This window comes from Erinaceus europaeus, chromosome 4 (assembly GCF_950295315.1).
Source record: "Erinaceus europaeus chromosome 4, mEriEur2.1, whole genome shotgun sequence".
Lineage (NCBI taxonomy): Eukaryota > Metazoa > Chordata > Mammalia > Eulipotyphla > Erinaceidae > Erinaceus > Erinaceus europaeus.
The window spans coordinates 65,219,091-65,245,617 of NC_080165.1; the positions used below are offsets into that span (position 1 = coordinate 65,219,091).

Below are 26,527 nucleotides of genomic sequence, written 5' to 3' on the forward strand. Positions count from 1 at the left end.
GAAGAGAAAAAACGACTTTGGAAAAAGTAGGGATTTTGTTGAGAACCACTGACTAAATGAGTCATAACTCTACACTAAGCAGTTTGCCAAAACAGTTATTTGTTTCAGGACTGAATTTAGAGTAGTTTAATCACAAACATAGGATGGTGGATGGAATAAGAGAATTTGACATGAGATTATGAAACCCCACTTTTCAATTATGTTGACTCATAGTTCTCGTTCATATTTATCTGTCGGTTTTAATTCATTTTAATGAGACAGACAGCAGAGCCCCCTATGGCTCAGCTCTACGGCTGCAGTCTTCCTTGAATTCATTCTTTCTTCCCACCTTTCTGCTTGTTCTATTGAAACTTCTGATTCCTTACAACAGCTTTACTATCCAAGTCTAAAAGAGTTATGAGCACAAAGCCTCACTGAACCCCAAGAAAAGATATTTATTTTTTCATGTTTCTTACCACAAATTCCTTGTTAACAATATAAAGCTCCATTCTGTAATTTAAACTAAAACAATACAATTCGTAATTCTCACTTACAATGAACCTGGTGACATAAGGATACCACCATGTAAGTGTACAAGTAACAAAAGATAAAAATAATTGAAATGTTCATCCTGAAATTTCTTAAACAGCAGAGAAATAAAGACAATGCTGCCACCTAGTGTCAAGCCAAACAAATCAAGTCAATTTGAAGTAAAACAGGGGTCCATAGGCCCAACATCTGGTTGCCCTTCCTAATCCCAGGGCAACCATTCCTTACCCTCCTGCAGGGAAAACAGACAAACAAAACACAGTCATATATCCTAAGCAATCCCTCCTCCAGAGTCCATCCAATCATAGGAATACAGCATCTTTAAGTCTAGCCTGTGACAGACTAACAGTGAAACTCTCTTCTCACCATTTTAAGGTTAGTTTGCCCTATGTTGTGGTCTAGCAGGATAACACAGAAGAAAGTAGACACATCATCTGTTCAGAGTGTATACACAGTAATTCTGACGTCTGTTGCCTCAAACACCTTCTCAATCATCACAGACACATTTTCCCATTGCAGCCGATCAAGACCACATCCAATCCTGAGAAGAGAGAAAACATTTCCACTGGTTGTGATGAAGGTGACAAGAAAGTCACTTCTTCCTTTAGGTCACATTTACCCAAAGCATCAACACAAATTATCTGGTTTCACACCTATAGGTCATCACTGTGGAGTTTGGAGGTTAATTATTGTTGTGTGTTACCCAAGTTTACTCCTAGACAGGCCTATCTAATAGCTGTCACTTCCATCTAGCTTAAGAAAGTTCCCAATTACTTATACTTAGAAGTGTATTACTGGGGAGTCGAGCAGTAGCACAGCGGGTTAAGCACAGGTGGCGCAAAGCACAAGGATAGGCGCCTAGTTTTGAGCCCCTGGCTCCCCACCTGCAGGGGAGTCACTTCACAGGCGGTGAAGCAGGTCTGCAGGTGTTTGTCTTTCTCTCCCCGTCTTCCCCATCTCTCTCCATTTCTCTCTGTCCTATCTAACGACGACGACACCAATAACTACAACAATAACACAACAAGGCCAACAAAAGGGATTAAGTAAATAAAATAAATTTAAAAAAAAAAAGAAGTCTATTACTGGTGTTGGCAAAATAGCTTTGTTATGTTCTAACCCCCTACCACATTGAAGAAAACTTTGGTGCTGTGGTCTCGGTCTCTCTCTCTCTCTCTCTCTCTCTCATTACTGCCTCTCTGTATCAAAGAAAATGAGGAGGAGAAGAAAACATAACTGACATGACAAGGGATATTTACTCTTCTAATGTTTATTTATGAAAACTAACTGTGGTTAGATTAAAAAAAAAAAAAGACTGGAGTTTTAAAAATACAAGTATGGGGCCAGGTAGTGGTGCACTTCACAGAGTGCACATGCTACAATGCTCAAGGACACAGGTTCAAGGACCTGGGTTCAAGTCCCCAGCGCCTACCTGTAAGGAGAAAGCTTCCCACCACAGTGAAGCAGTGCTGCAGGTCTTACTCTTTCTCTCTCCCTCTCTATATCCCCCTCTCCCTATTGAACTCTGTCTCTATAAAGATAAAAATTTATCTATAAAGATAAATTTATCTATAAAGATAAATTTTAAAATTTTAAAAAATAATTAAAATTTTTAAAAATAATTAAAAAAACAATTATGAGTGAATAAAGCACTGGACCCTCAAGAATGAGAACCCAAGTTCAATACTCAACATCACATATGCCAGAATGGTGGTCTGGTTCTTTCTCTCCCCTTCTCATTAAAAAGCAAAAAAAAAAAAAAAATTAGAAAAACAATTATGGGGCCAGGTGGTGGTGCACCTGGTTGAACGCCTATATTACAGTGCACAAGGACTGAGGTATGAGCCCCTGGTCCCCACCTGCATGGGGAAAGCTTTGCAAGTGGTGAGTGGTGAAGCAGGTCTGCAGGTGTCTCTCTGTCTCTCTCCCTATCTCCCCTCCTCCTCTCAATCTGGCTGTCTCTATCCAATGAATAAATAGATAATAAGAAACTTTTAAAAAAGAAAGAAAAACAATTACTGTACCAGAATTGCAAGGAAGATTTAGAAGGAGAAAGGGTAAAGGACAGGACTCAGCAAAAAAGAAGTTATAATGCAATGTTGGGAAATGCCACATTGACTGTAGTTCAGGTCTTTAGTACACCTGGTAAGAAACATGAAACTCTACTACCTGGCACTATTCTTCAAGTTTCAGACAGAAGATGTCAGAAATTTAGCTAATGAAACTGAACCTTCTAAGAAAGCTGAGACAGATGTTTTAAATTATCCCAATCCATCCAATCTAGAGTAGATGAGTATAACTTAGCCTAAGGCCTTATCAGTACTTCCCTAGTGATTTTTGAAAAAGATTAAAGTTTTTCTGCCATTTAATCTTTTAAACTATTTGTTTTGGGGTAAGACAATAACCACGACCAATCAATTAAGTCTTCATTTAGGGGCTTCATTTCCTTGCCTGGGCATGGAAAGGTCAGTAACTCCATTCTTCAGACAATGGGACTTCATAGCTTCTAAACTTTTCCGTAGGTTTTCATATGTTGGCTTGTGTGAAGCCCTTTTCTTTGTAATCTGAGTAGAAAAAAATAATTCAAATTTCTATGAGTTCAAGATGACAAATCAATGAAAAGCCATAATTAAGTTAAATAAGAACATTTAAGTGTGTTTTTATAGAATAGTCTAGGAGCAGGAAAGGCAAGAAACAAAACAAAAAAAGCCACCAAATAGTGTCTGAGAAAACCAGTCAGCTCAGATTAGTAGTGTATGCCTATCATCTACTATTTTTAAGCAAATGAAGGCCTGTGTGCTCTTCCAGAAGATAAAGTACTTATCTGTAAAAAGGAAGAAGTCTATCACCTGAAAATTCTCTGTTAATTTGTCTAGAAACTGCCTGCTTAGTTGGTTTTCTACAATAGAAACTGGCAGTACTCCAAGCACAACTAGAAGTCACTAAAGTCTTCAGGGCAACACCACTTCTTCTAGCGTTTGCCAGGGCAACACTGAAAAGGGGCGGAAGGCCAGATGACAGCTCACCCAGCAGAGCATACACTTTACCATGCATGAAGATCTGGGTTCAACAGCCCTGCTGCCCTCTCCCACCATATGGGCACATCTACATGGGGGAAATTTCATGAATGGTGAAACAGTACTGTGGTGTCCCTCCTTCTCTCACTTTCTCTACCTCGAGGGGAAAAGAGTCTGTGAGGAGTGGAGGAAATCATACAGAGCCAGCTATAATCCCAGTGGCAAAAAAAAAAAAAAAGCAAGGTCATTGTTTAGCTAGTGGGCATCATAATCAAGAAAGTCTCTTTCTAGAACTGGAAACCAGGTGGCCTATAAATGAATTCCATATTCAAGTAGTGAGCAAGAAAGGAGCAAAGTATTTGGCACTATATTTAATAAGAAACAATAAAAGGAAAATCGCTTTGGACAATTTGTTTCTTTAAATATTAGTTTCTATTTTGCTTGGTTAAGGAGTTAATGTATGGAAAGCATCTCTAACTTTTAGAAGTCTTCTATCAGTCTTTGGTAGAAGTCATAGTACTTTCTGTCATGAAGCTGAGGAGAAGCCTCACATCCCTTTCCAACCTAGTGCTCTAAATAGCCACAGCCACTGGATCTGATTTGGCACAAGATTAGAAGCTTCTGACATCTTTGGTTGTCAGACTGGAACATTATGATCAACAGAAACACAGTGCATCCCATCTGTTCCCTAGTCCTTAGAATGTACTAAAATTGGCCCCATCTTACCAAGTAATATATATATCGCCCATCTCTCTTCAGAACAGCCACTTCTCCAGATTTCTTTTCTAAGAAAAATCAGTTATTTAGTAGAAAAGGGATAACCAAAACATAGATCTTCATTCTTAGATCTTTTTAAGTCTTAACCAATCTGACTTCACCTCAAGAATTAAAAACGTTTTTCAATTTTGAAGAAACTGTCTCTTATGTTTTCCTACTGAATATACCAAAAAAGTGTTGAGACCTAGGAGATGGGGGCAGCTGTAGAGCATAGGACTTGTTTGCTTGAGGCCAAATGTTCACGAAAGACCCCACACCAAATATGCTAAAGCTGAGCAGTGGTGCTCAGGCATCTCTCCCTCCAACTCAGTTTTATTAGAAGAAAAAAAAAGGTGGAGAGATGAAATTTACTTTTTAACTTTTTTTTTAAGTTTTAATTTTATTTTTACCAGAGCACAGCTCAGCTCTGGCTTATGGTGGTGTGAGGGGTTGAACCTGGGTCCTGGGAGCCTCAGGCAGGGAAGTCTCTTGGCATGACCACTATACCGTCTACAGCCACCCAAGATGACATTTTCTAATAGGGAAGAATCAAGATTTGGTGTTAAGTACTCAGAGCTCACCGAGGTCATTTTTTGTGAAGGAAAAACTGAACCTGAAGATTTAAAAACACACTCCTTAGGAGCATCCTCTTTCCATGTACACCTTTACTCACTAAAGATTAATGGGTCAAAAGATGATTTAGCTAGGTCAGAAGAGGTATTTTTGAAACTCACGTTGATTTAACAGTTCTTGCACCCCTCCAAATTTCTTCTTGAAAATGACAGGTATCCCAGCGCCCATTCGACAATCCTCACTAATACAGTGGGCTAAAGAGTCTGTTTTGGGACATGCAAAAAGGTCTCCTTTCACATATGTGATCTAAAACGTGTGAAGAAAAGGCAAAGTGTTTATTAGATAGAGAAGAAGAAAAGAAAATCCCCCCCCACGCTGTTTCTTCTGTTTTCCTTTACTGTGTGCCCACCAGCAGGACTCCTTCCTCTCCTTGATTTAAAGACAACTCAGGAATGAAGGGGTTGATGGCAGAAGATTTAAGCATGTATAAAATGAAAGCGATTGATACTGTCTGCCTGGGATTGAAACAGCCCTTCCGAAGTAAATTAGGTAGGGAGAAAAACAAGACAATTCAATTATTGGTTTAATTTAAAAGTGCTTATGCTTTTGACCTCAATTATTTTTAACTTCTGTTCACCAGCAAGTTAATAGTTGCTACGCACTCTGCTTCCTTTTGGATCTTCAATAGGGCTTCCGGCCATGATATGGGGTCGCTGTCTCCAGAATGTAATTGCTTCTTCAGCTATGAGAAGGGTAAAGGAAGTTAAAAAAAAAAAAGAAAGAAAAAAAGAAAAAGAAAAAAAACTATAGGGCTGGGCCGGGTGGTGGTGCACCTGGCTGAGCGCACGTGTTACAACGCGCAGGGACCTTGGTTCAAGCCCTCAGTCCCCCACCTGCAGGGAGAAAAGCTTCACAAGCAGTGAGGCAAGGCTGCAGGTGTGTGTGTGTGTGTGTGTGTGTGTGTGTGTGTGTGTGTGTGCTTTTCCCTTTCTCTCCCTCCTCCTTCCCACTCGATATCTGTATCAAATAAGCAAGTCAAATATTAAAAAAAAAAAAATGGCTTTAATAAAAGTGCTTGGGCGACCTCAACAGACTTGTCTTTTCCTCTCTCCATGGGATAAAGCTGTTTGGCACGGAATGGCAATGCATCCCGGTTCTAGAAATCAAGCGAAGCTCCCCAGGGCAGCCAGGCGGGAGAATGTCTGGCCCGGGACCTGCCCGCTTCTGCTCAGGTTCCCGCTTTCCGAGAGCGCCCCGCCCCGCCCCGCCCGCGGAAAATCTGTGAAGCGGTCGGGCCACGCCCCCTCCCACCCCCCCAGCTCCCGGGCCGGCGGGCTGGGGCTCCGCAGCCTCCTTTTCCCCGAACGGGTTTGGCCTACAAGAAAAAAAGCAGGGACTTGCTCACGGTCCCGCCAGAGCCTCCGCCAGCTGCAGACACTTTCCAGCAAAGCTCACCTCCTCTTTCGTTCGTTTAGAGTTGGGGGGCGGGAGAGCGGGAAAGAACAAGCCTGGAGGAGCCGCCATGGGGGCGGACTAGCGAGGGGGCAGGGGCTGTGCAGGAGTCCCAAGGGAGCCTCGCTCAGAGTCCCAACGTACCGCGGTTACCCTTGACCACGAAAGGAGTCAGCCGCTAGGCGGTCCCGCCCCGCGGGGGAAGGGCTCCGGATCCGACCCTGGTAGGTAGGGAACCGAGGACGAGCCCCGTCGCGGAGCCAATCCCGCCACGGCCCTTAATTGCACGTATCTAAGATGGCCGCCCACCACCCGAGAGCGGGACGGAAACGAGCCCCTCTAGCTAGCTATGCGAAGCTGGACTCTCTGGTGATGACCTCCCAACTTCCGGCGGTAAATTCCGTGGTCTCCCGCCGCCGCCGCCGCCGCCGCCGCCGCCGCGGGCATGCGTACGGAGACCTCCGGACGCGCGATGGGAAGAACGGCGCCTGCGCATTCACCCCCAGGGGTGTGACTCCAGTAGCCTCAGAAAAGTGGGAGGTCAGTAAGCCAAAGAGAGTTAGCGCCTGCGTAGTACTACATCCAGGGCGGTGTTTAAGTTGCACTGTCTGGCGCGCCTGGAAGACGCCTGCGTATTCCTTCCTCGAGGGAGGAGTCAAATCTGGAAAGGGGGCGTGGCTCCAGCGGGGCGCTTGCGCGGTGCTCCTCAAGTAGGGAGGGGTTATCCCGTGGGGGCGTGGTCTCAGAGGCGCCTGCGCGGAGGCGGTTAGAGGGAGGCCCAATTCGCCTTTGTTCGAGTTCGCCATTTTGCGAGGCAGCGGCAGTGGCGGCGGCAGCGGCTGCTGGAGCCTCTGATTGGGTTTCGGGGTCCGGTACTGGAGCCAATCAGCGCGGGCAGCGAACCGGGGGAGCGAGGCACGGTGAGTGTGAGGAGCCAATATCCAGCGGCCCAGAGCCGGCCCCAGCGCCCCGATTGGCGGGTCTCGCTGACCACTCAGGAGAGGCCCAGGCACCTATCGAGCCCCGGGAGCCGAGCTGAGCCCAGCCGAGCGGTGCGGCCGGCCGCCCCCGGCCCGGAGCCTACCAGCATCCGGGCACCCTCCCGGACGAGGCCTGCAAGAACCGCCCCGCACAGGAATGGGGTCCCCGGGAGCAAGCGCCTCTGGGTCCAGCCCTTCGCAGGGTTCCTGTGCCTGTGCCCAGCCGGGATGTAGCCCACCCCTTCCACCCTTGGGTCGCGGTTCTCAGGCCCCGGGCCCGGGAGTGGTGAGCCTGCCTGGCGGGAAAGCGCCTCCACTCGAGGGCTGTACACCCGGGGTCTGGAGGTGGCCATCGTAGTCGCCCTTGCTCTCTCCTCAGCGTGGCCCTGAGTTCGGGAAACCCTGCCCCGGGGCGGGGGGTGGGCACACACCTTCAGGCTCCGAGAGCGGGGTGGGTCTGTCTGCTGCCTCTCTGGGGGTGGGAAGGCCGGCGCCGCAGCCACAGGCTCCCGAGAGTGGCTGGGAGAGAGGGGTGCGACCCGCTCCCGCCGTCCCCCAGCTCCGGGGTGTTTGTGGGGGTCTCCCGGGCTGCCACCGCTCCCACCCCCTTTGGGTCTCGTCATTTCCTCCCCTTCCCGGCCTCTCCGGCCGCTGCTTGCGGTACCTGAAGTCTTCCGCCCAGGCCTTGCACGCCCCTAGCTGCCTCTGCCCGGGGCCCGCGCTGCGTAGCTTCAGGCGTGATTGACCTCGGCCTCCGCTGCTCATCTTGTGAACCCTTCCCTTCCCTTGCCGAGGAGTGTGCAGTTCTTCTTTCACCTTTCGGTGTCATTTTGGGTGTGTCGGGAGTGACTGATGAGCTTAGCTCAGGGCCATCCCTTTTCCATCTCTCTTCCCCCCCCCCCTCTTTTCTTATAAAGTTTATGAAGTCTTAGAGGGGCTGTGGCGGGGTCGTTAGCATGAGCGGATCTCTCGTGACCCCCAGTTACAGGACAGTCTTTCTACACTGGATGGATGTCTGCTGGCCGAGGCGGGGTAGAGGGCAAGAACCTTTCCCCGCCTGATGGAGACGGACAAGTGAGCCTCCAGTTACCCCCAAGGGTTGGTGGTCAGTGGTGATGGGGCCGGGTTCAATTCCCTGAAGTTTCTGAGTGGCTGGGTGAACTGCTAACAAACTTAATGGAAGATTCATCATCGCGGCAAGTTTGATTGGCTTTGAAGAGTGATGTTTAGCGGGGGGGGGGAGAGATTTTTTCACAAAATGGAAATCCTGTGCTCAGGCGGACGTCCAAGTGCACCCTGTGTTTGGGGGAGTCATTGGCTGGAGCATTCTGGGAAATCCCAGTTGGTGGAAGCACTTGAGGAAGAAGCTTTTCTGAAGCAGCTGTATTGTGGAGGTTCAGGTCAAATACTGGAGGCGTGTGCACCCACCCTACCCCACCCCCGCAAGACTGGAAGAACACTTCTAACTTGTGTTTTGCTTCCAGGGTTATCGTTGGGGCTCTGTGCCTGCACTATGAATTCACTGTTCCTGGAAGCTACCTTTTCCCATTTGTTGCCCTTGTTGTTTATTGTTGTTATTGCTGTCGTTGTTGGATAGGACAGAGAGAAGAGGAAGACAGAGGGAAAGACAGACACCTGCCGACCTGCTTCACCGCTTGTGAAGTCACCGTCCCTGCGGGTAGGGAGCGGGGGCTCGAACCGGGATCCTTAAGCTGGCCCTTGGGCTTTGCGCCCCGTGCACTTAACCCGCTGCGCTAGCGCCCTGCCCCCTCTCCTAGAACTTTTTTTAAGTTTTTGTGTGCAGCTCCAATGTGTGCAGTCCTTCACACATTAAGTAGGTCTTCAGTATATTGGGATTGTTTTTATAATCGTTAGTAAAAGTCATATCATAAATTTCAGAAAACTTACTGGTGGATAGTAGGATGAAGAAAGCTCCCTTGTCTACCAAATATTAGGCAGTCAGCATATACCAAGTATCCATCCGTGTGCTTAAGAGGTACTGGGTAGAGGACAGTACTAAAACTTGGGGGACAGTGGTGGCACACCTGGTTAAGCACTCACATGGCAGTGCAGTAGGACCTGGTCCGATCCCCTGGTCACAGCCCTCGTCTCCACCTCCAGGGCAGATGATTAATAAGCTTCTCACCCCTTTCTGTCTCTATCCAAAATAAACTTGAATTCTCTTGACTTTTCTCTTTAAATTTTAATATTGGGTTAGGGCAGGGCAGCATTCAGTTTTGTCATATGGAAGTCCTGGGATCTAGTGTGATAGACTCTCTGCTTGACCATTTAGTTTACATCACCACATATTCATGGATAGGGCAGCATGGCTTAGATAGTTTTAGAGACATTTATATTTGCCTTTTGGAATAGATTTTTTTTCCTTTTACTCCAGAATTTACTCCAGCTCTTACCTATGTGGGGCGGGGGGAATAGAGGGGAGTCTGAACCTCAGTATGTATTTTTCAGTTCCTATATCTGGCTGCTTCAAAACCACTCACCACTTTTATTAGACTTCTTTTCCCCAAATAAGATAATTCTAGTCAGGTTACGTTTTTTTTGGTTTGGTTTGGTTTGTTTGTTTTTTATTCTAAGCACCTTGTTTTCAGTGTGCAGAATTTCTTTACCTAGGACACACTAGAGAAAGCCTGTAACTTTCTCTGGACATGTGGATCATTTTATTCCACTATTTATAACATGAAATTTGTCCTCTGGCATTTGGCAGTGCCTACAGTGAAACTTAGCTTCCTACATGTGCAAGTCCTGTGCATTAACAGAATAGATTAGTTGTCTTCTGAGTCCTCTGGCCTTGATTTTGTGCTCTTCATTTGGAATACTTGACAACCCTCAGATCATCCACATTTATAAATCCTTGTCATATTTAACATCTGTCCGGAAGTAATGTTTTCCTAAAGTCCTTCGATTGTTATTTATATCCAACTGCTAGATCTCTGTCCTGACAAATCACATTTCTGTAGGTTCCCAATATTACTTGATTTTTCTTGGGTTTCCAATTCAGATTTTGACTCCTGACATTTAAAAACTTCAAACCTTGGAAATCATATTATTGTCAGAGTTTTCTTTTCATTCTTAGAGTTTTAAGGATAGTGTCTGGCATGTGGTATATATATCATTAGTGGAAAGAAGGAGCAAATTAGGAGCAGAAGTCCTAGATAACAGGAAATCTGGGCAACTTTTTATTCTACTTTTCTAGATCAGGACTCATGTAGAATTATGAAGTCAATTTTGTAAGCCATTTTATCTGATGAGTATTTGTAATAAAACATATCAAAATACATTTTACATGAAGTATGTATGCACCTTTGGTTTCCGTTGCCTTTCTAAAAATGTGTGCTGTGAACTATGGCTCAGTTTTAAAACTATTATTCCAGTCTTTGCCTGGGATAGCAATTGTCAAATATGGTGATCATGAAGCTACTTCTGCCCAAATAAATTAATTGGGGAAATAAAGGACATTTGTTGACACAGGGGCACAACTTCTTATCTCCCTATAATAGGTATTTGCACACACCAGCTTAAGTCCCTCTTCACCATCATGCAGTGGGTCCTCAATGTCCTCTCTACCTCTTCTCTTCTCCCCCTAGCCCAGAGAGTCTTGCTTTGCTTCAGTACCACGCCTAGTCCAAGCTCCACCCTATTTTCCTCCATTTCCCTCCCCTCTCTTTAAGTTTCACCTAAAAATGTTCACCTGTTATTTGTCCTTCTGGCTAATCTCACTTAGCATGATTCCTTCAAGTTCCATCTAAGATATGGGAAAAGGGATACTTTCGTTATTTTTTACAGCTGAGTGGTATTCCTTTATGTGTGTGTAAGCCTAAACTTTTTTTAACCACAATTTACGACAAGGGTTTCTCTCTGTCCTATGTGATAATAACTACAACAATGAAAAACAAGGGCAACAAAAGGGAAAATAAATATTTGAAAAAATTTTTAATTAAAAAAAAAAACTGAACAACCTTGCACAAAAGTCAGCTCCAATGATCAGAGACATGGGAAATATACCAGGAACCATCAAGTCATGAAACATTGGCAGAATATTCCATGGTGTTTACCTTGGAGACATTTGAAGATTTGAACTCAGCAGGAAAACAAAACCAAAAATAGACCAATGAGATTGCAACAAATGGAAAAGTTTCTGCATAGCAAAAAGAATCATCAAAATAGAACCTTGGGGCTGGTGAAATGGCTCGTTTGAGTAATTGCTGCTTTGCTATGTGTGCAGCCCAGATTTAAACCTGGCCCCCAACATATTGAAGGAAACTTGGGTGCTGTGGTCCTTCACTATCTGTCTCTATCCAAGATAAATATGAGGCAGAAAGAGACCTGCAGCACTGCTTCACCATTTAATGAAGTTTCCTGTCTACAGGTGGGGACTGGAGGCTTGAACTCATAATGAGTGCTTTGTCAAATGTGTTACTGTCTAGCTCCTCTTTCACTTATCTTAAAAGATGAAGGGATCTTACTGGCTAATTGGAACATAACAGCTTCACTAAAACCAGTTGGATTATGACATTTACATTGTTAGCAATCATGTTCCGAGCAGCTTCAAATAGCAATTCCTTATTGATAATAGGTTTGAAGCGGCTTGTTTCCTCTGTTACTTTTCAAAGTATGGTGTGGCTCCATGCTCTAAAATTGGAGCTTTTGTATTACCAGGATAGATTAGTTAGGGAAAAAACTACATGCTATATAGTCATCCTATGTGCTTTGAGTAAAATAAAGTTAGTGGATAAATATAAGGTCTCGTACAAGAAAGGTATTTGTGAAGAAATTTTGAGATGGCCATTCCTTGAGCCCAATCTTTAAAATCACTTTATTGAGATAGGATTACATGAGACAAGAATGACTGGTTTGGGGGGGGGGGAGGAAATAGTTGGTTTTAGAAATTAATCATAGTTCTTGTCACAGTTGTATATATTTGAAGATTCTCAGTAAAAAATCAAAAAGTTATGCAATAGAAAGGAGGGTATAACCAAGCATTGGAATACTACTCAACTGTAAGAAATGGTGGTATCTCCTTTGCTATATCTTGGATGGAATTTGAAGTAAGAATATGAGATTAGTGTCTATATCTAATTAGATAAATAGCTTTCTAACTATCAGTATATTATTTTTTCTCTTCATTAAAATACAAGCTTCTAAACCTTCTTTCTGCTTGGAGGAGACTTTGATCAGAAGAATCTGACTTTTGGTCTGGATAATTTACTTACTAAAATAAAGAACACTGAAGTTTTAAATTGCTTATCATTTGTAATATGGAGGGCAGAAGATGTATTACAAAGTAAAGTTACTGTTTATTCTCCAAAGTACATGTGCTGACCTTTATTGAAAATCTTAAGTTTCTTTCTCAACTTTTGTTAGTAAAAGTGTATCTAATTCTTCTAGGATCTCCAGAGTGAAATTCATTTAAGACAAGATTCTGACTTGGAACAACCATGGAACAGTATACAGCAAACAGCAATAGTTCAACAGAGCAGATTGTTGTACAGACTGGACAAATTCAGCAGCAGGTAAGGAAATCAAGCCATTCAAGCATTATAGCATTGGAGTTGATAATTGCTCAGCTGGGGTGATATTCATGGGGGCAGGTGGTGGTGCACACGTTACAACAGTGCACAAAGGCAGGTTCAAGACCCTGGTTGTCACTTGCGGAGGAAAAGCTTCGTGAGCAGTGAAGCAGGGCTATAGGTGTTTCTATCTCCCCCTCCCATCTCAATTTCTCTCACTCAGTCCAATAATAAAAAGTAAAATAAATTTAAAAGTTTTTTTAAAAAGCATTGCTTCTAAAGTAGTACAGCTAAGTAGAAACAATCTGAGCTTGGAGATAAAAGAGCAAAGACTGCCTGAGGATAATTTGGACTCCTAGTTTTATTTTATTTATCTCGATTACATTTAAAACCCAGAGAGTCACCATAGCTTCAAAAACTCTTAAACTAAATTCATTTGAGAAAATTAAAAAGTGTTAAGATCTATCTATGTATGCAGAAGGACCATGTCTATTTCTGGAGTGAAGAACTCTACGCATTAAAGAAAATTGTACGGATAGCTATTCTGTTTTGAGTTCCACATTGGGGACAAAGGGTTGTCTGTATTATTTTCAACAAAACAGTTTATAGAGAGTTATTATAATAGTCTGGGACTAATGAAAGAAGATTTCCTTCTCCCAAAAAAGGTAGGTGGTCTCGTGTCTTGAACTATACAGTTTCTTCCTGATACATTTCAAGTTCTTCCTGTTCCTGTTCTCAGCAACAGGGTGGTGTCACTGCTGTCCAGTTGCAGACTGAGGCCCAAGTGGCATCCGCCTCAGGCCAGCAAGTCCAGACACTCCAGGTAGTGGTGCCCTCTCTGATTCTCTGTAAGCACTGCATGAACTTCTTTTCTCATGTCTGGTGCTTTTTGTAGTAGGATCTCAGAGGAATGGCAAAGTCAGTTGCATGTCTTTGATGTTGTTAACTTGTCTTTGAGGCTTGTAAGATGCCAGTTTGTAAATGTTGCTTGTCAAGTGACCCGGTATGAGGTTTCTGAAAATTGCATTTGGCTAATAAGTTCCTTTGGGGATGCCTTGGAAAGGACCATAAATGATAGGAAGAAATTATTTCAGATGACTATAGAACCTGCTTAAGAGTTTAGACTATAGTCTGATTGCATGATAAACTTTCATCAACTTATAATAATAGGAAAGAAAATACATACACATTAACTGGACTAGATTATACACACACACACACACACACCCCTCCGCTCTTTCCCACCCTCTAAACAGATTCACTTTGTTGACAAAATGTTGGTTTATAGGATTGTTTTCTAAAGTACATTTCCTCAAAATAGATGTCAGCACATCTCACCCTCTACCAAACCATCATCTTTTTCTGTCATTGGAGCGTAGAGCTTCAACCTCCCCTCAGCACTTCTGCTTTCCTCCTCCTGAGTTGGTGTTGGGGTGGCTGGGTGTGTGTGTGTGTGTGTGTGTGTGTCTGTTTTAATGAGTAATTCAGCTGCTAAACAAGCACAATGCTTGGCAGTTCATTTAATCACTAAATCTTGTTAATTACTTAACTAATGCCTTTCCTAGGGAAATAGTGATTAGTTTTATACTCTTGGTTGTAAAGAGGTATGTCTTGAGCACTACAGCCATTATAAGACTTATTATACCAGTGCTGTTTGCTAACATTGTATATGGCCAGGTTAAATATCAGAAGTTGGGGTTATTTTTGTAGTGGTTCCTGTATAAAAATAGGAATAGGAGTATTGTTCCTTTATGTGTCTATATGTTACTTTAACTAAGAGGAACTGTAAATTTGAGATTTAGGTGCCCTGCCTTTTTTCTTTTATTAAATGTTTCAGAACAGGACCTAGAATATTGCATCACTTTCTTGCTAGCACTTAAGCATCCTTCAGTTGACTTCCCCTTACTGTGGTCATTTTATTTTTACCTTTTCAACCGCAGCTTTGACCTATTGCCCATAGTGTTTGATGATATCATACAGCTAATTCCAAACATTAATTAGGCTCAGAGAAGCTGAGCTTGTGGAGGTGCCCCCCAAACTACTTAAGCAGCCTGTTTTCTTGTGTTTCATGCTTGCTCTATTTAAATGATACGTAAGACCAATATTGTCATTAACCGTTTGTGTACTGAGAATGTTAACATGCTTTTAACTGTATGGCTTGTCTGATGCATGTGTCTTTGTAACCATTGTAAATACACTGGGCTCTTTAAATGGTTTGTCATATATATGTGCAGCATATCAATGAAGGAAGAAGATGATAGGTTGGGTGGGGAAAGATAGTATAATGGTTATGCAAACAGATTCTTATGCCTGAGGCTCTAAGTTCCCAGGTGTAATGAAAAGTCTTCCTCTAAAGATTTCGGTATTTTGGAGAATTTCTAATAGGTCTTTCAAGGTATACATATTCTAAAAAGAATTTCTTGGTAGAGCATATACAAACGTTAATAAAGTAAAGGAAATTTGATAGGGAAGTAAAGGAAGGAGAAAGCATAAGAGAATCAGATTATAAAGTTCTCTAAAGTGAAATTTCTTGCACAGTTGAGTGAAACCCAGGATTTGAATGTTCCTAAGAATTCTAATACATTGGTGGTGGCAAGAGGGAGAGACCTCAGTACTTAATTATCTGGGACAGATTAATCTTTTAACTGATTATTGTAGTTTGTACTTATATTGATATTTAGAATAGAAGATTTATTCATATAAGTATTCTTTTGTTCTGTGGGAAATTCCTCAACAAAGAAAATCTAAAAATGAAAGCTCTGGACTTGCAGTTTCACTGGAAATTCCATTTCACTTTGAAAGTGACGTGTTATTATGGCTTTTAAGAGCAGTCAGTTAGCTAGGTATTTTTATAGAGCACTCACTATGACCTGACTTCTAGAGTGTGCTATTTACTTCTAGAAGCTTGAAAATTGTTAATGTTCTGTATAATCTGTCGAAGTTCAAAATCATTCAGATACTCTAATGTCTGGCAGGAGAAATTCCACAGAGATTGAAAACTACCCACAGAATATTTCTAGACATTTTTCACTTATATTTGAGGCTGTGAGGAGAAAGAATCTTCTTGACAAATTTCCACAGCTGCTTGCTACCCACCCTCCCAAGGTTATCACTGGGTGCGTTTAGACTTACTGTCTCCAGGTTACTTATAATTTTACTCAATCACCATCTCCACCATCAGTGTTTCCTCTCTTGCCTTCACTAAAGACCATCTTGAATATTGTCTAAAAAAGGGCAAATAGTGTTGATATTTTGATTAGATGTTTCTCAATAGATTTAGCTTAAACTTACTAATAAATGACTGTGTCTGAACTTCTCCTAAAATTTAATATACCCCATTATGTCTTTAAAAAAATATCCAACTTGGCATTTCCATAAATATGGATATGTGAAGAAGAAAACTTGTGATTTTCTTAGGCATTCTTCTATCTTCCCATTTCTAGTCTTTGGTTTAGGGGGGAAAAAAAATATGTGTGTGTATATATATATATATATATATATATATATATATATATATATTCATGTTATTTCATTGTTTTTATTTTAATTTCATTCTAGGTCCAAGGGCAACCATTAATGGTACAAGTCAGTGGTGGCCAGCTAATCACATCCACTGGCCAACCAATTATGGTCCAGGCTGTCCCTGGTGGACAGGGCCAAACTATCATGCAAGTACCTGTATCTGGGACACAGGGTTTACAGCAGGTAAGTGGTTTTAAAAAATACTCAGAAGAATAGATGTTTTAAATAATTTATTACAAACTAACAGCTGGTATTTTACTATTACACCAATAATAAATGCCAATATTCTACCAGTACTATTAGATTATTGATATTACAATTTCTCTTTGCCTGTTTGCATTTAATCAGTTTCCTCCCCTATACTACCAATGATATATAACCTAACGAAAAATAAAATTGTTTATCAATGGGAGTCGGGCTGTATGTAGCGCAGCGAGTTAAATGCAGGTGGCGCAAAGCACAAGGACCAGCATAAGGATCCCGGTTCGAACCCCGGCTCCCCACCTGCAGGGGAGTCACTTCACAGGCGGTGAAGCAGGTCTGCAGGTGTCTATCTTTCTCTCCTCCTCTCTGCCTTCCCCTCCCCTCTCCATTTCTCTCTGTCCTATCCAACAACGACAACAACAATAATAACTACAACAATAAAAAAAAGGGCAACAAAAGGGAATAAATAAATAAAATAAATATTAAAATTGTTCATCATTAACTGAGTTGACAAGTGATGAAAAATTACAGTCCAAATGTGTCCCACATACCTAAAACTGTACTTAAAACAGAACCTAAGATTTCTGGGAAATGTTTTTGACATATATGAAAATAAAAATCCAGTAGAAAGTTTGCAAAAGATTAAATAGGTGGTGCAGTGGATAAAGCATTAGACTCTCAAGCATGAGGTCCTGAGTTCAATCCCTGTCAGCACATGTACCTGGTTCCTTCTGTTTGTTCCTCTCTCCCCCTCTCCCTCTCTCCCTCTTCCTCCATCCATCCCTCCTATCTTTTTCATAAATAAATAAAATTTTTTAAAAAAAATATTAAATAAAACAGGAAACTTTAGTGACTAATAATTATCTGAAACTCGGTAGTAAAATTAATTTGGGTAACCAGATAAATCTGTTTCCTAATCTTTTTAACTGCCTACTCATTAGTTAAGAAGACATCCAGGAAGATGTTAGAATAGTATGTACCAGTAGATTGTCTCCAGATCTAGGCAGTTGCACTGGCAGAATCTGGCTGATGGTTCACTAATAGATTCTTGGAAACTGCAAGTTTTAAGCAAGAAATAGGTAAAAATAAATAAATAATAAATTTAGTCTTTTTAGCTAGTTGCAAAGTAGTAACTAGATGTACACTAGCAACTTAATATTTTTCAATATTTCATAAGACAAAATCAAAGGGAGTGATAGACAAATCCTTATCACCTATCTCACTAGGTATTAACACAAGTCTTCGATCTAGACCAGATCAGTTGTGTTCAGAATGGCATGGCCATACATAGACTTTCTGATTTAATTTGTCTCCCTTTTCTCTCAAAATTTATGTTTTTTTTTTTTTTAACAGTATCTTCCCATGTGTAAAAAGTCATCTAACGCACAAGGACTGGCATAAGGATCCCGGTTCGAACCCCGGCTCCCCACCTGCAGGGGAGTCGCTTCACAGGCAACTCCTCTCTGTCTTCCCCTCCTCTCTGTCTTCCCCTCCTCTCTACATTTCTCTCTGCCCTGTCCAACAACGACGATAACAACAATAATAACTACAACAATAAAACAACAAGGGCAACAAAAGGGAATAAATAAAATAAATATTTTATAAAAAAGTCCTCTAACTCACAACAGAGAAGAAAATAACTTTTCTTCAGAATATTTCCTGCTTTATAGAGGAATTTGGGTGTGTAACACTAGAACCAAGAGGTCATTTGCTAAAGAGCACTAACCTTTTTCTGTATTCTCGCCTCAGATACAATTGGTCCCACCTGGTCAGATCCAGATCCAGGGCGGGCAGGCTGTACAAGTGCAGGGTCAGCAGGGCCAGACCCAGCAGATCATCATCCAGCAGCCCCAGACAGCTGTGACCGCTGGTCAGACCCAGGTAAATCCACTACACCCATCAACCAGGAATGTAACTGACTTTGGATTGATCAGACAGTGGTGACAGACAGTATTTTATATGTAGGCAAAAATTTTTTAAAAATCTTTAAAATGTCTCCACAAAAAAACTACATGTACCTTTGTGTTACACAATTTATTTCCTACAGACACAGCAGCAGATTGCTGTCCAGGGGCAGCAAGTAGCACAGACTGCTGAAGGGCAGACCATTGTCTATCAGCCAGTTAATGCAGATGGCACCATTCTCCAGCAAGGTAAGTGTGTTCATGTGTTCCTTTGGGGAATGTTGGGGTGTCTTTTATTGCTTGAATGAATGGCTGCATCAGCAGTTTGGACTTGCTTTTTAATAGGAACAGCCGCAATAAAAGGTTTTGTCTAAGTCTCCATTAATAGTTGGGTCTTTGTCACCAGTATATAAAAAGAACTGCTCCTGGGAGTGGGCAGTAGCGCAGCAGGTTAATCACAGGCGGTGCAGAGCATAAGGACCAACATAAGGATCCTAGTTTGAGCCCCCAGCCCCCCACCTGCAGGGGAGTTGCTTCACAGGCGGTGAAGCAGGTCTGCAGGTGTCTATCTTTCTCTCCTCCTCTGTGTTTCCCCATCTCTCTTAATTTCTCTCTGTCTTATACAACAACAATAACTACAACAATAAAACAACAAGGGCAACAAAAGGGAATAAATAAATATTTTTTAAAAACTGCTCCTGGGAATTGCATAAGTGTTTAGTACTTTCTGGAAAAACTGTTTCTAAATAAAAGATCAGAAATAAGTTTTTTATAGTAGTAGAACAATCGCTATAGCTATAGTCAGACTTACAGAAGGCAGAATCCAAACTTTTCCCCACCTACCAAGAACTTGAAATGTCCAGGGAAATATTGGTTCCATGATAGGTTTATTCAAAACTGGAGCCCAAATAGTTAATAGAATTTTATAGACTATGATTATTAGATGATACACAACAAAGCCCAAGAAGAGTATACTTTTTCTCCACTTCTGCTGAGTATGTTTGTCCAGGGTGAAAGAGTATGTGCCAGACAGAAGAGGGATTAACTGTATTCCCTTCTTTCTGTGTACCTGCGTTTTGTTTGTTTTATGTTTTATTTTCTTAAAGTTACAGTCCCTGTTTCAGGCATGATCACCATCCCAGCAGCCAGTCTGGCAGGAGCACAAATTGTTCAAACAGGAGCCAACACCAACACAACCAGCAGCGGGCAAGGGACTGTTACTGTGACACTACCAGTGGCAGGCAATGTGGTCAATTCAGGAGGAATGGTCATGGTAAGAAAATTGTTTCTCTGTATCTTTGTTTTCATCCATAATGTATTTTCCATTATTTGTCTTATTAAAATTTTAAACCTTCAGTTTGATGTTTTGTCTGAAAGCATTTTTTATGTTATGATTAGGATTTGTTTTATGTTAACCAGAGTAATGTTCAGCTCTGGTTTATTATAGTGGTGCTGAGGATTGGAACTGACATCCGCAGCCTCACAGGCATGGAAGCCTTTTTGCTTAACTGTTATATTATCTCCCCAGCCCAATATAGATCCTTAAGACACAGAAATACGCTTCTCTTTTGGTGGGGATTGAACCGAGAGCCTTTGAATTCACCTAATGACAGGAAGGACAAACTTCTAAAATTAGGAATATTATGATTAACAGAGATTAACCAGAAAATGTGAGGTGTACATTGAAAAGCTAGGAATAAATTTAGGAGTGATAAGAAAGCTATATTCTCTTATGTCAAAGTAGGCACATCAGTATATAGTACCAGAAATAGGTAAATAAGAATGAGTAATAAAAAAAACACAGGTGGAGAGAACTACCAGAAACTATATAGCATTTCAAAGTTATTGTTGGAAAGAAACTGGGCCACAGAAGTCTCTTTCTTTTTTCCTCATACATTTAGTACAGCATTTTGTTTTATTTGTTGAGAAGAATTAGGATTCAGTTATGTAGTAAATTAACTTTGTGACCATAAACATGTAGTGGGGCTTGGTCAACTTGTACTTAACCTTCCTCTGTACCTACTCTTTTATGATTACTTTTCCTGACCATAGATGAGAGCAAACAGTCCTAGAAAAATGGATTCATGGGTGGACAGGATTTTGTATTGTTTCTCAGTTTGAATCATCTAGGATGTTTATTTTAAATGTAGGCTGTTAGTGTAAATGTTCTCGAGTACTCTGATATTAGCTGAGTGCCATATGTAACATTCAGAAGAAAAGTAGATTAACATTGACTTGGAAAATGTTTCCTGTGTCTTATGTTTCATGGTACTGTTTAATACATTTGCATTTTCTCTTCACACAGATGGTGCCAGGTGCTGGGTCTGTACCTGCAATCCAGAGAATCCCTTTACCAGGGGCAGAGATGCTTGAAGAAGAGCCTCTGTATGTTAATGCCAAACAGTACCACCGTATACTGAAGAGGAGACAAGCCCGGGCTAAACTAGAGGCAGAAGGAAAAATTCCAAAAGAGCGAAGGGTATGTATAACATGTAACAGTGAGAAGAATTACAGAAGTTGAACAGCCGAATTCTGCCTTTTCTGTGTTTTGTTTCCTGGAGTAGGTTTCTCCTAAAGAATTTAAGTTAGGTAAACTGAAGTTTTTTGTTTGCCTCATAAGATAGCATTTTATTTTGTGTCCGGCAGGTGGTGCAGTGGTAAAGCTTGGATTCTCAAGCATGAGGTCCTGAGTTCGATCCCCGGCAGCACATGTGCCAGAGTGATGTCTGGTTCTTTCTCTCTCCTCCTTTCTTTCTCATAAATAAAATCTTAAAAAAAAAAAAAAACACAGTTTTATTGCTATTAAGCTATCATTTGGAAGGACCTAGGTCTGAACACCCCCACCCAGACCCTCAGGGGGAGGCTTCACAGTGGATCAGGCTGTAGGTGTCTCCCGCTCTATCTCCTTCCCTTCTTATCCTATATCTATATAGAGAGCATGAGGGGCAGACCAGGCCTCTGGGAATAATGGATTCATCGTATAGACACCAAGTGGCAGGAATAACTCTAGTGGCAAAAATTAATAACATGCTGAAGTACAATTTTTCCCTTTTTTTTTTGTTTGCTTTTTCTTACATAAAAATATTTCCGGGGTAGATTGTCCTTGGCTGACATCATATTTCTGTGGTCTACAAGACCCATTCAGTCTGTTTTAATATTCTTTATATGCTACTCAGAGTACAAATGGCTGTTTGAGCTCTAGCTAGAATAGCAAAAAGGAACAAAAAAGATAACACTCTTTCACAGAACATTTCAAGAAGTCTCAACTAATGTGTATTTTCTTCTTACTGAGCTGCCATATATGACTATCCACTAACTAGTGTTTTCTCCAATGCTTTATCCATAATTCAATCATAATAGCCTCCAGTGAGTTTGGTAATAGCTGTCCTAAATTTTTGAGGTCAGAATTTGTGCATTAGATAGCAGTGTAGGGGAGGCATGACCATGGAGTAACAGGGATTGGGTTGGTTCTTCCCCCGAAAACAACAAATAAATTTGAGACACAAATGAAGTTCATTATCTACAGCTGAAATATCTGTAGCCTCATACACCAAGTTGCAGGCACTACCATGATTCCAAGCAGACTACTCTGGGCAGATGATCTCACTAGTGTCTCCTGAAACCTTAACCTCTCTAGAGCTCCAGCCCACTAGGGAAAGATAAAAACAGGCTTGGGGTATAGATTGACCTGCCAATGCCCAAGTCCAGTGTAGAAGCAATTACAGAAGCGAGAACTCCTACCCTCTGCACCCAAACACAATTTTGATCCATACTCCAAGTGGGGGAGAAGTGATAGGAAGCGGATAAGAGGGCTCTGAACTCCAACTTCATCAGTACCCAGGAAAGAGGAGGAAAAAGGGAGGAACATTTGGATGTAGTAATGAGGTCATAAGTGGTTGGAGGTTAAGAGAGGACTGGACCTGGAAGAAAAGGGGAGCAATTATGACAAGTTTAGACAAATAGTTGTAGAAAACCCATGTCTGCAGCGTTGGGAGAACTGCGTTGGCTTGCAAAGGAGGGATTGGGGACTCAGAACTCTGGTGGTGGGAACAGTGTGGAATTATACCCCTGCTGATAAAGTGATTTTTTTGTAAGTCAATATCACTAATTAAAATACAGATAGTGTGCAGTAGCTAGTATGTAAATGGTTTTACTTCTCTTTAGAAATATCTTCATGAGTCTCGCCACAGACATGCAATGGCACGAAAACGTGGAGAAGGTGGACGATTTTTCTCTCCAAAGGAAAAAGATAGCCCCCATATGCAGGTAAGGAGACATGATTATTTTCTTTATCTTGTAATTTCTTGTGAGGTAGCCTTTACCATGTCTACTTGCTATTTTTACAATAAGGGACTAAAGCTAAATTGGATGAAATTGTTGTTTCTTAAAGATTCCTTAGGCTTTTTTTTTCTAGTAAACATTTTATTTATTGGATAAAGACAAATCAACAGGGAAGGAGAAGATAAAGGGAGGAAAAAAACACCTGCAACATTGCTTCACTACTTGTGAAGCATCCCCCCGCCGCGCCAGTGGAGATCAGGGTCTTGAACCCAAGTCCCTACACATTATATAGCATGTGCTCTCCCTCTACCCCCTTTGTTGCTAGAAGTTCACTCCAGGCTGACAGTTCCAGATAGACAGAGAGTTATACCAAAGCTTCCTTCAGTACCATGAGAAGTAGGACTCTAACCTGAGTCACCTGCCAGCCTATTTTAATAATTAATGCGCTCTCTTTTTTTTTTTAGGATCCAAACCAAGCAGATGAAGAAGCAATGACACAGATCATCCGAGTATCCTAACCCAAGGATTTGTGATGGAGCAGACCAAGGTTGTGTTCCCAGCCACTGCTTCCCACTGTTTCAGGAAATTGATCTGTTCTTCCAATGGGACAATGATGATCACATTCTGCCCTGTTCTACAGGACAGAAGTAACTTAGTTTTTAATAAGTGGGAAGTCACTTAATTTTTAATAAGTGGCTAAGTATTATAATTGCAGCAATGTTTGGCAAATTGAAGTTGCAAGCCTTTGTCTCACCTTTTGAGTCAGGACCTATTTCACACTGTTGGTAATATTAACATTTCATGGATTGGGACAGTACAAGGACCCATGCCAGCCCATCAGTGCTACACATAGCACTTAGGTAGACTGGTGAAGCCAGCCAGCCATCTCAGCAGGGGTGAACAACCTCAGTCTAAACCGAAATCAGGGAAGCTATGGCCCTCTCCTTCCCATGGAATCTAAAATAGCATCCATCCTTCTGATGGGAGCTCTCAGGCTGACTAACTGAATGGACAGTTGTATTTAGAGATGGCTGTGAGACAAGAAACTCATTTTATGGTATGGAAACAATTATCTGAGATACAGTCATCTAATCTGTGGTAATAAGAACCTCTGATTGCCCAGATGATACTGATATTTTTGGACACCAGCCAAGAAAATGCTAACTCTGGGAATAGAATGATAAAAAGACTTGAGCACTAAAACTATAAATCGCTGAAATTCTTTTCATTTTAAGCTCTGGAAAGTTATGGTCTGCTTGTCCAACCGTGATATTTCATCTGGGGCCATAGTTTGCACTGTGGCTACAATTTTAAAATGTATTGGACTTCGAAACTGCCTTTGCTAAATAGAAAACAAAACTTTTACAACAGCTTCTGCGCTGAAGTGTTGGGCATGTGGTAATAACTCCTAATGCAGAGGACTAAACTAGAGATTTTCAATCATAGATTTTATGACAGCATCTGGGGAATAGGCGGCTTCATGTATGTTCCAGTCTAGGAGATGAGAGAGAATAGTATATATACACCTAGATGTTTTCATATAGCATGATTCTCCAGTGGATGGATTCCTGGAATGGATCGTTAAGATGAAGAGTATAATTTTATGTTTATACCATAATCTTTAAGCACGGAAAGAGAGAAGATTTGATCGTTGGCAATTTCCAGAAAACACTGTTCAAACAGTCTTGGACATATTTCAGGTCACCTGCTCTAGAGTTTGAAGTGGATGTTGGCTTCACCCCTGCAGCACTTTATGTTGGCCCCAGGGAGCAAACATTCTCATTCCATGGCAGCTGATTATTTGATGCCAGTTTCCGTCTGTTTCCCTCTTTTTCCATAGGCCTTGTGCATCACATTACATCAGACATTCTGGAAATAGGGATACCTACAGGGTTAGAAACTCTGTTGTGCCTCAGACATCTGTTTCTTTTCTAGATGTTGAGCCCTGGGAAAACAGACATTTCAGATGAGTTGCTGCCTTCTCTGAAAACAAAGAAGGGAGACCTAAGACCTCTGAAGAACATTTGTGTTTAACAGGAGTAAAGATTGACTTTCTTTGATTTCATTGTAATTGTATTTGGAAGGTAGAGAAAAACTCCACAAAGGGAATTTCTAATGGTAGAAAATGGAGGGAGAGGGCTATGCAAAGGTAGCAGGAAATTTTTTTTCCTCCTAGTTTCTGGAATCTCCCTCTGTCCAGGCTTCCATTTGTCACAAAGGAGAATGACCCTTTGGTGAACTTAGTAGAAATTTCTGACTTACTTGAGTTTAAGATATTAACTTTATTCAATAAACCCATTTTTGAGATGATTACTGAAAATAATGAGGAATTTATATCCATTTGGTCTACTTAAGAGTCTTCAAGAAATTGAATTCAGAAAATTCTCAAATCTAATTTCTAGTACTTAAGCCAACCAGTCTAAATACTATTTATTTGTGTAAGTTTGTACATAGAAATACCAGCCTCATTGCAGGGGCTTTTTGTTTGTTTATTCATTTTTGTTTTAATGAGTTTGAATTTTAATTTGTTTGAAATTAAGTACTCCATCCAGTTATTTTGTCATTGCATTTCAGACAGCTCATGATCTTTTTATTGTGGTCATTTTAGCACATCATTATAACCCACAAAGTGGGGGCAAGGGTTGATGTTTCAATTTTTTTGTTCTAGAAGTTATTTTATTCATTTGTCCTTGTAATAGCAGTGATGGCTTTATAGATGCAGAAAGAGTGAATGGATGAGTGAATAATTTGTTTCAGTGCATACTTGTTTCATTTCTTGAGTGTTGGGACTAGGATAATTTGTAAATGTATGTATTTTAATTGCACTGGTAAATTGAACATGTCAGTGTCTATAACACTGGACCAACAAAACAGTTTCTAGCTATTGGAAGCCTGATAATAATGTCTTGATTTTCCTTTGGGACTCAGCTCTGTAGGTTTTTCCCTCTACACAAGGGAGAGTACAAGTGATCAATCATTGATGTCATTGCAATTGTTATTTTTTAAAATAAATTTATAAAAATACCAAAAAAAAAAAAGTCCTGAATTTTATTTCTGTATCTGGGACATGGGTGAAAATGCCATGCTGGATTTCTGAGGCTGGAAAACTGAACAGATTAATCAGAAAAATGTCGGGAGTCAGGCAGCATGGCCAGTTAAGCGCACGTGGCGCCAAGCGCAAAGGACCGTGTAAGGATCCCAGTTCCAGCCTCCGGCTCCCCACCTGCAGGGGAGTTGCTTCACAGGTGGTGAAGCAAGTCTGCAGATGTCTGGCTTTCTCTCCTCCTCTGTCTTCCCCTCCTCGCCATTTCTCTCTGTCCTATCCAACAACGACGACATCAATATCTATGATAACAATAAAAAACAAGGGCAACAAAAGGGAAAATAAATATTAAAAAAAAATTTAAGAAAATGTAAGGTAGAAGTGAACCGGGAAGTTATATCCTGTGGTATGGGGCATCAAGAAGAGAATATTTACACAAGGGAGGGGATGACTTCATCTTTATGAGTAAAGATGAGTTTCTCAGAGGACATGTTTACTCATGAAACTATACCTACCTCCTCAAATGACATTCTCCTGTCCTAATAGAGAAAGCAGAAATCACTCCAGTTAGGAATAATGGTAAAGAGATTGGAGTAAGGGTTTCTCAGCTTCTAGACCTATATACCAAGGTGACATTTTTTAAATGGATAGCCCCAAATGTGCAAATGAAGACGAGGGTACAGTTCCCAGCACCATGGAAAGCCAAATTGCCACAAATTAGCAGGAAGGGGCATCAGCTTTA

The 26,527-nt window shown here is 41.4% G+C and overlaps 2 protein-coding genes across 19 annotated transcripts; one reads left to right on the plus strand and one right to left on the minus strand.

Moving 5' to 3' along the window:
• Window positions 1–414: 414 nt before the first annotated feature.
• On the minus strand, window positions 415–6,828 carry OARD1 (O-acyl-ADP-ribose deacylase 1). Of its 9 annotated transcripts, none has more exons than XM_060189771.1 (6): window positions 6,701–6,828; window positions 5,534–5,613; window positions 5,033–5,177; window positions 4,269–4,327; window positions 2,977–3,089; window positions 415–1,069 (listed from the first exon to the last, which is right to left on the minus strand). In XM_060189771.1, exons 1-6 carry the CDS (start codon window positions 6,768–6,770, stop codon window positions 967–969), a joined length of 570 nt encoding a protein of 189 aa, XP_060045754.1. In that variant the 5' UTR covers window positions 6,771–6,828; the 3' UTR covers window positions 415–966. The 9 variants fall into 9 exon arrangements, with proteins under 9 accessions (XP_060045754.1, XP_007529818.2, XP_016046627.2 ...); XM_007529756.3 differs by lacking the exon at window positions 6,701–6,828 and adding an exon at window positions 6,468–6,694; XM_016191141.2 differs by lacking the exon at window positions 6,701–6,828 and adding an exon at window positions 6,327–6,464.
• NFYA (nuclear transcription factor Y subunit alpha) lies at window positions 6,737–25,780 on the plus strand. Of its 10 annotated transcripts, XM_060189762.1 has the most exons (11): window positions 7,282–7,589; window positions 8,286–8,377; window positions 12,710–12,834; window positions 13,571–13,657; window positions 16,390–16,536; window positions 18,307–18,438; window positions 18,605–18,710; window positions 19,568–19,734; window positions 20,767–20,940; window positions 22,626–22,727; window positions 23,207–25,780. In XM_060189762.1, the coding sequence occupies exons 3-11, from the start codon at window positions 12,760–12,762 to the stop codon at window positions 23,258–23,260; spliced, it is 1,044 nt and encodes a 347-aa protein (XP_060045745.1). In that variant the 5' UTR covers window positions 7,282–7,589; window positions 8,286–8,377; window positions 12,710–12,759; the 3' UTR covers window positions 23,261–25,780. The 10 variants fall into 10 exon arrangements, with proteins under 10 accessions (XP_060045744.1, XP_060045742.1, XP_060045747.1 ...); XM_060189761.1 differs by lacking the exons at window positions 7,282–7,589; window positions 8,286–8,377 and adding an exon at window positions 6,737–6,863; XM_060189759.1 differs by lacking the exons at window positions 7,282–7,589; window positions 8,286–8,377 and adding an exon at window positions 7,101–7,243.
• Window positions 25,781–26,527: the final 747 nt, after the last annotated feature.